General features: G+C 32.3%; 1 protein-coding gene across 2 annotated transcripts; it reads left to right on the forward strand.

Moving 5' to 3' along the window:
• The first annotated feature begins 1,100 nt into the window (after positions 1-1,100).
• On the forward strand, positions 1,101-6,275 carry LOC111614093 (disks large homolog 2-like). 2 transcript variants are annotated; one of them, XM_023355476.1, is made up of 3 exons: positions 1,101-2,418; positions 5,851-5,976; positions 6,059-6,275. In XM_023355476.1, the coding sequence occupies exons 1-3, from the start codon at positions 1,116-1,118 to the stop codon at positions 6,238-6,240; spliced, it is 1,611 nt and encodes a 536-aa protein (XP_023211244.1). In that variant the 5' UTR covers positions 1,101-1,115; the 3' UTR covers positions 6,241-6,275. The 2 variants fall into 2 exon arrangements, with proteins under 2 accessions (XP_023211244.1, XP_023211245.1); XM_023355477.1 differs by having other exon boundaries at positions 5,878-5,976.
• Positions 6,276-9,478: the final 3,203 nt, after the last annotated feature.

A 9,478-nucleotide genomic window follows, 5' to 3' on the forward strand; every position in this document is an offset into this window, starting at 1 on the left:
GTCGAGGCAATTTCATTTTTATTTAAAATTTTTCCCTTTAGAAGATGGTCTTACAAGCAGTCAAGTGAAACACTGGTTTTGCATCTAACCAACAGACTGGCCACATTGACTGTTCCAGTTTTCTTCACGTTTGACATCTAAGTAAGGACCAGTTTCCTGTAAAGTCCTCCCAGGAGGCACCTTCTTGACAGATTGCCCATGTGTTGTGACGCTTTATTCCATCACTCCATTCTAATCCAATCTTTTCAGAAGGCACTAAATTAACTTTTATGATACTAATGCTTCTAATAAACAAACTTACTATTGTGACAAAAATTGCTCAGATCATCAAGAAAAACTACAAGTTTTTACAAAGAAAAATGACCAGTTCATTTTCCCTGAAAAAATGTAACTTACATGAATTACAAAAATAAACCCAGAACTGCTTGAAACAGGCTAAATTACATTGAAGATTAAAATTAATGAAAATTTAAAAGTGTTGTTTTAATTGGTTCTAGATATTTGTTAATAAAAAAATCACTTTCGTTTAGTTTTGATTGAGAAAATAAAAGTACTTGCAAGATTTTCTGATTATTAAATTGTTAAGAGTTTACTTATTGAGTATTTTATTAGCAACTAAAAATTTTATTGTATGATGTTTTAGAAATCAATAAATTTACATTCTTAAAAATTAAATTACCACAAAATAAATGCGTTAACAGGTGTGAACACAACTCCGAGTTTGACTGCAGCACTCCACGTGAAATTTGCCAATTAAATAGTTCAAGCTTGATGACCGGAGAGATCATTCTATAATTTATAAAAAATGAGATTTATTTCTAACATTTAAATCCTCAGATATTTATTACATAGATAATTACAAAAAAAACTGTAATAAAAAATGTATTGGCACATGGTGTCTTATTCATAATATTGATACATCATTGATAATGAGTAAAATTCTTTGCTAAATGATATCTTATTTTTATATTTCATTTGAACTATGTTTGAATAATAATTCAAAACCAAATTCATGTTCTTGATGATTTACAGTTTGCTGTTCATTTATGCTTTGATTGATTGAATATATAAATTAGATAGCATTCTAATTAAATAAGAAACCACACATTTTTATTATGAGTTATAATCTTTTTATATTTTTAGATAGTCATCTTAATCCAACCCCAGGTGCCTATAGAAGTAAAACACCCACTGCTGATTTGTATAGTTCAAGAGATAAAGAAGTAATTTCAGTTAATAGACCAAAGACACCATTAGTTGATACAAGGAACTGGTCTGCAACACCTAGTGAGAGCTTGAATCTTTCTCTGAAAGAATCAAGAATGCAATGCAACGATCCTTCCAATCGAATAGAAAGTCCTACAAAATCAGATCAAGGAAGAACATATGCAATGAGTGCAGATAAAGAAAATTCCTCGTGGTATTCTGATCATGATAAAAGCAGAGAAGCACTGTGGGGAAATCAGAGCTTTCGAGAATCATTAAGGCACAAAGGAAATGGAGTACAAGATATATATGGTTATAGTCATGGAAGAGAAACATCTCAACTTTCAAACAGTTCACATAGGCAAGACAATCATTCCAAAATGCCACTTAATGTTAATCCAATGACTGCTTATTCCTGTGATGATAATGGTATAAGTAGAAATCAGTATTGGAGGCATAGTGGTAGTGCTGATTTATATGTTCCAAATAATTTTAATAACTGGACTAGTGGTGGATACATTCATAATTCAGATAGGACAGGATATAGCAATCACAATCTTGATTCTTCCATTCTGTCTACTCGTACTAAACCTTCATTAAGAAATTCACCGTATTATCAGTCTCATCCCTCTAGTTATTATGGTCAACATTTTAATTCCAACAATATTCATCTTGCTGGACCTCCAGATATATCAAGCCATCCAGATCATCATTCTCCATATTGTTGTTCTTCTATGTCTTCCCATCATTATCCCATCAGAGGAAATTATCAGCATGACAGTTTAAGTAAAAGAAAACATAGTACTTCTTTTGAACATGAACAGCCAGTCTCCTCATCTGTGACACAGTTTGCTCAGGACATTAAAGTATCACAAAATAATTCTAACTATAGTCCTGTTGGTAGAAAACCTCCATCTCTAGGTCCTGTTCCTGAATATATAGAAATAACCATTACATTACATCGTCAAGAGAGCGGTTTTGGTTTCAGAATTGTTGGTGGAACAGAGGAAGGATCTCAGGTTTCTATTGGACACATTGTTCCAAATGGTGCTGCAGATTTAGACGGTCGTTTAAGATCAGGTGATGAAATAATATCTGTCGATAATCAGTCTGTTATTAATACTTCACATCATCATGTTGTACAACTCATGGGCTCTGCTGCTGTTACTGGTAGAGTAACCTTGGGAATAAGACGTCAGATTTCATCTTTTGGTATGTATTTTTGTTTATTTAGCATTACTATAATGTATTTTATTAAACTTTCTTTAATATTAACTGAATTTTTAGTACTATACAAACTATCTTTTCTGATCACAAATTTTTCTATAAAGATAGTTAAGTTTGCAATTAACTCATATCTATAAAATAAATAATGTTAAATCAAATTATAGAAGTGAAGGAGAGAGTCAGATTATATATATATGAAACCTTAATTAAATTACCAATATAAACTCCATCAATACAATGATACAAGATTTGCTCTGTGTTACTAAAACAAAACCTTTAGTGTGAAATTGAATTTTCAATATTTGATTAAATTAAACTTTGAATTTAATTATTATTTGAGTTAATTTAACACAAACCGATTAAACTGTTTTGGAACAAAAATTCCAGTTTATACTTCGTTAAAAATTATAAATGAAGTGAAAAAATTGTTATCTAATATGTGAAGTTGAATATTATACCTAGATAGTACATATATCAAAATATATATGCAGTTCAATGATTACAAATGTAGCAACTCTACTAATAATAATTTTGCCATTCATAGTTTCACATATTCACAGTTAATTTTTCTACATAAAATATAGTAATTCCAAGCCAGAGTTTTGCAGATTTATTAATTTGACAATTATTTATGGATAGTTCTCTTATATAATCTCATAAAATAGAATTGATAGATAAAGTTAAATCTCTCTATAGTGATATTTAATGGAACAAGAAAAAATATTGTTAAAGTTTTTAAAAAAGTATGCCCTTCCTCATTACAAACAGGATTATTTCTGCAAAGTTAGACAATATTAGAACAGAAAAACATACAGTATTATTAGTCTCCTCTAGTATAAGATTTAAGTGATTTTATTGCATATTGTTTCTATAGTATATGTTAAACATCAGAATCCAAAATTAGGCAGAACCTTAATCCTAGGAGAAAAAATCTGAGTTTAAGTAAAACTAAAAATTCTAAAATTTAATTTCTTAAGGAAAATACTTTTTTAATTATTTTTAAATTAAAAAAGTAATTTGCAACACTAAGACATTCCTGTACACTTTCTAAAATAATTTTATTATGTTAAATGAGTTTAACGTAAAGTTTTCTCAGAAATTATATAAGGACGAGTTTCAAATTACACTAATTCTAAAAGCAAAAGAGGCTTTGTTACAATTACTTTCATCTTAGCCCTCTAAGTGCTTGCATGGCGGAAAGTTTTAAAAAAATTATTTGGATTTCAGGGGTTTAAAGTACAAATTTACTAGAATTTATAATTTTTTTGAAAGAACTAAAAGTGATAGAAACGAGACCAAAAATTGTCAGGAAAGGGGCTAAACTATTATAGAAAGAATTAAAATTGGTTTCCTTCATTGTCTAGTGTTAAATGTTACTAAAAAGTTATGCTCAATAGCTGATGTTTCAGCTAAACAAAGCAAAATAATTAAAATTAATTTTAAGTGCAAAATAAAAAAATTTTGGTGCTAAAATATCAAAAAACACTAAATCTGGGAACTATGCTCTTGTACAGTATGTACTGATGCCTACTGACTATAGTTAACATTCTGATAGAATTGCTATATTAAGAGAAGACTTCTTGTTGCATTTTGATTCTAGAAGTGAATGAAAAATATAAATTTAATTTACCGCATTATCATTATTGTAGAGAAAAGAAAATACTGTGTATTTTATAAGGACATTAAAAAAAAATGCATAGATAAACAAATTTATTGTGGTAGAGGATGTGTTTAATCAGGAGAAGCTTTACATTAAGTTAGAAATATTCTCTACACAAGTTATATTTATTGTTATGGAGAGATTTATTGTTATATCGATAAACACTGTACTGAGATTTGACTATAGTCTAATTTATCATCATGCATTCTTTAAAATAAATCAAGTATTGTTGTTATTATACAAGTGTGGATTTTAAGCCAAATGCAGTTTCACCTAAAAGCTCATTGTGCACTTTTAAAATAAAACTTAGGCTTTCATTCATAGTTGAATTATTATATTATCTCCAATGCTTCCTGCCTTGACAATTGCAATAAATAGGTATACTTATCTCATACCAAATATACACATATGCAAATTATATCTATATATATGTGTAGATTTTATTAAATCTGGTTTTCATAATTAACATATTATAAACTTGTTTAGACTTCCTTCTATCCTGTCTTTCAAAATTTCACATTACTTTTAACTCACTCAGGCTGTATTCCTTGACTATATGGAAATACAGACGTGACTCTTGGCTGAATTCTAAATGTAGAGTTAGGAATGGAGAACGTTCATTTTTAAATAATGTCAAACTAAGTAAATCAGCCAAGCAAAAACAATTTTATAGTTTAAATGGCTCTTGATGATTTCAAGCATACACATTAAATGTTTAGAAAGTATAGGTTTTTTATAAATGATAAAAAAATATTTGATAGATTTCAAAACTTTGTGCATGCAGTGTGAAAGCAAGATTCTAAAGCTGTCGCAAAGTCTTAAAGCCGTCATATAGAAAAATTACCATCAAATAACAGATTCCCAATTAAATGAATTATTTGTTTCATTATGATCACATTATTATTCTCTTTCACATATGTTTTTATTGTTATTTTTCTGATATAGATTAAAAAGATGCTTATAAATTTTACTTTATTTATTACTCAAATTCAATTTTGACCCACTTTTGGGAAAAAGTTTGTCGTCACTGGTCTAGATTGATCACGGCTGCCGAGATGATGAAAAATTAAGATTAATCTAGTACCAATACAAGAATAAAGATATGCATCTATTGCGTGGCCATGTAGAGTAACTTTCATGTAATCTCGTGATTGTGATCCATATTGCATTTTATCATGGAGCTCATGCCAAGAGAGTTTTCTCCCTTGGGTAGGATTACGTTAACATCTTATTCCGAAATCCTGTAAGGTATTTTCTCAACTGTAATCAATTAAAATTAGTGGAATGTTGTTCAATTTTCTTCTCGTAAATAAAAAATCATTTTACTTTATAAAATTATTATTGTATTATGTTAATGAAATGTCCACCAATTGCTTTCTTCATAGAAACTTAGATAAATATTTGATATTGATTTCTGAAAAATTTCTCTATATAGAAAGAGAATGAAGTTAATTTTTTTTTATAGAAAATCACTTTAATTTTATTTTTTAAAATTTCTAATATTTTCCATTCACTTAAATAGTTATATTTTTTGAAGTTAGCAATAAAATAAATTTTTCTGATAAACTGCATCTAAATTCAATATTTTATTTAACAAATTATTTTGTAAATTTATAAATATGAACACAATAAAAATAACTAAAATATGCTTTACGTGAACAAAAGGGTCGTATTAAACTACAAATCATGGTTAAATAAATCTTAAGAATTACATTAACTTATGATAAATGACTTATGAAGCATTTCTTGTCATTTAGAATCTGTATATCATTCAAAATCCACAGATAGTATTTATCCGTACGACGTCACTGTTACAAGAAAAGAAAACGAAGGCTTTGGTTTCGTCATAATTTCTTCTGTCTGTAGAGCCGGTTCCACCATAGGTAGGAAAATTAAATTAACGTCTCTTAAAATGTCATAAAATAATTTGCTGTCATTCATTTTTAATTCACCGTTTACGTGTAGGAAGAATTATCGAAAACAGTCCTGCCGAACAATGCGGAATGCTTCACGTGGGCGATCGCATATTAGCCGTAAACGGAATAAGTATTTTAAACATGCACCACGGTGAAATAGTCAATTTAATCAAAGATTCTGGGTATTCGGTCTGTTTAACAGTTGGACCTCCTCAAGGTAACTCAGAATAGAGATATTTAAGGATAGTTGTAATTAAAAATAATAATAATTAATATTAGCTTAAAGATAATATGCCGCATTAGCATAGAATTCAATAAGCATGCAATGCATATTGAATTTTTAACGAATTTTTAATGTCATTGGTGACTTTCAGAGAGTACTCACAAAAAATTAAAATATTTCATTGCTCCTGAACGAGTTTTAATAAAAGCCACCAAAAATTGTATGAGATACATCTTTTTAAAATTTCCCTAGATTTACCAAACATTTTAAAAAATATTTTTTTTAGTTATTGACGACTCCGAGTCTAAAACTCGAGTCTGAGTCCACGAACCGAGTACGAAGTAAAACCGGTGTTTCGCGTTATACTCGAGACTTCATTGATGTCACGCCAATGTTGCTGATAGGAAAACGTTAATATACAAGCGTCTAGGTAGAACTAGAGTCATTAGATAGACTGCTCACTGAATTCTCGTTAAATACAATAGAAATGACAACCTCTCACTTCAGATGACACCTGTGTTCCATCCTCATGGAAAGATACGTAAAATTATATACCACTCCAATTTCCCCTGGCTTCACGACTATTCTCACATCACCATTCCCTCAATCACCGATCGAAGCATAAACGTCCTTGTCAACCGCGCCAGGACTAACTCGCTTCTTACCAACCACTTCCTCTTCACCCGGAAAATCCAAAAAACTGATAAATGCAGCACATGTCCCGATCAAATCGACACATCCTTGCACCGCCTCGACTACTGCCCCAATTTTGACAAGATCCGGAAAAAAATTTTAAACGATTATCCTATCAACACACCAACTAACGCCAAGATCTCCAATTACTTCAACCTCTCTCCTCCCGCCTCCTGTCAGGATGCTTTGATCACCTACTTCAGTGTTTCTCAATCTCTAACGAATCGTCGCCCACTTCAACGTAGTATCGCCCCCTTCAATAAAACCGTTACCTATTATCGCCCCCTTCACTTCAAAATTCCGATGCCGAGGACCAAGACTAACGCCAAATTCGTACCGCATTCAATAGACTTGTGACTAGTATAATGTTATTTGTTCAATTATTGTACGATATAACGAATAAAATATCTAATTATTCTTAATATAATGTTTTTCTATATAGCCCAGAAAATTGTTTTTCGCCCCCTCAACATGGAAAAACGCCCACATGGGGGCGATATCGCCCCCGTTGAGAAACACTGACCTACTTCGAAGAGTACTGTAAAATGTTCCGCTACTAGCGGGCGCCACCTCCGCTACCGACAATAATCACCTACTCGTTAATGCCTGTCCTCACCGCTAGAGGACGGCCAGCCACAAATATACGTCGGCGGGACGCTACGAAGCAGGCGTTCAACTTCCCACATTAGTAAGAAGAAGAACAAGGCGATTTAAGTAGAGGAACGGACAGGTGATGTGTCGGAGAGAGAGCCATTATTGTGCTTAATTCTCCATATAAACACTTTTAAGAAGAAGATAACGGGANTTTTCAAGGAGATTCCTTGAGTCCTCTCTGGTTCTGCCTAGCCCTGAATCCATTATCCAACATGTTAAACAACACGCAATATGGCTACAATATCAGACGTGAAACAGTTTATGCTGTCACATCTCATGTACATGGACGACATAAAACTTTTATGCATTCACACAAAAACAACTTCATCAACTCCTACACCAAGGACATACAAATGGAGTTTGGCCTAGACAAATGCAAATCACTTCACATAGAAAAAGGAGTCCCGAAGAAAGAAGATTTTGCACTTGGAAATGGGAACGTTATTGAATCCATGGAAGAGGGCGAGTTCTACAAGTACTTAGGATTCCAACAGGCCAAACTAACAGAACATACAGAAATAGGGCAAAGATTAATTAAAGAATACCAAAGTAGGTTAAATGCTATCCTCAGAACACAGTTAAATGCAAAACACACAGTTAACGCAATAAACACATGTCATCTCAGTACTCACATACTCTTTTGGCATTATACATTGGACTCACACAGATCTTGAGCAACTCCAAAGGAAAACAAGAACAACGCTTACTAAGCATAAACAACATCACCCTAAATCCGCCACAGAAAGATTAATCCTTCCACGTAAAGATAGCGGACGTGGCCTGATTGACATAGTTAATCTTCACTACAAACAAATACAGTCACTGTGAGAGTTTTTCTACAGGAAACATCACAATTACATAAAGCAGTAACTCTAGCAGACTCAAATAACACACCATTAAACTTACACTCACATCATACAGACTTGACACAACATATAAAAAGCATAGATACCATCAAGCAATCGTGGGCTCGAAAGGCATTCCATGGCAGGCATCCTTACGACCTGGCCCAGAATTTTGTTGACAAAACCGCGTCAAACAGTTGGTTAGCTCGGGGATGCCTCTTTGGGAGACGGAAGGATTCATGATTGCCATACAGAACCAGATCATAAATACTAAAAACTACAGAAAAAAACATACTCAAAGATACAATACTCACAAATGACACATGCAGAAAATGTCAAATCATGCCAGAAACTATACAACACATCACTTCTGGCTGCAAGCTCTTAGCACAGACAGATTACTTACATAGACACAATCAAGTAGCAAATATAATATAAGAACTTGCAAAGAAACACAAATTAGTAGACATTCACGAACCATACTACAAGTATATTCCACAGACAGTATTGGAAAACAACACGCACTAAATGTACCATGACAGAGTCATAATCACAGATAAAACAATTTACCACAACAGACCAGACATCACACTCATTGAAAAATGCAATAAAATCACACACATTATAGACATAGCCATTCCAAACACTCACAATGTACAAAACACATGCACTGAAAAAATTAGCAAGTACACAGAACTCACCCAGGAAATAAGGCGTCTGTGGAGGACGGATAGGATGCTTGTTGTACCTGTCATTCTCTCCTGTACAGGTGTGATACCACACACACTACACAAACACCTGGGAACATTACAGTTGAGTAGAAATACATACATCACACTACAGAAGCCACTATATTGAATACATGCCATATTGTTAGGAAATTTCTGAATACAGACACTGACACACAATTTAATTTTAGTTTTGTTTTGGTTGCTGTGCCTTGACTCTAGTCTGGCATAGTACGCTGCCACCGGTGTCAACCGAGTATAACCCACTAAACACAATAATAATAATAATAATTTAAGATAATTTGGCATTAGGCACTATCTCATGC

Source organism: Centruroides sculpturatus, unplaced genomic scaffold (genome assembly GCF_000671375.1).
Source record: "Centruroides sculpturatus isolate CEXI.00-Female unplaced genomic scaffold, Cexi_2.0 scaffold1992, whole genome shotgun sequence".
In the NCBI taxonomy this organism is placed as follows: Eukaryota; Metazoa; Arthropoda; class Arachnida; order Scorpiones; family Buthidae; genus Centruroides; species Centruroides sculpturatus.

Coding starts and splice junctions, on each gene's coding strand:
- LOC111614093 (XM_023355476.1), top strand. CDS start 1,116: ATGAGTTATAATCTTTTTATATTTTTAGATAGTCATCTTAATCCAACC. Junction 2,419..5,850: donor ACGTCAGATTTCATCTTTTG/GTATGTATTTTT, acceptor CTTGTCATTTAG/AATCTGTATATCATTCAAAA. Junction 5,977..6,058: donor TAGAGCCGGTTCCACCATAG/GTAGGAAAATTA, acceptor GTTTACGTGTAG/GAAGAATTATCGAAAACAGT.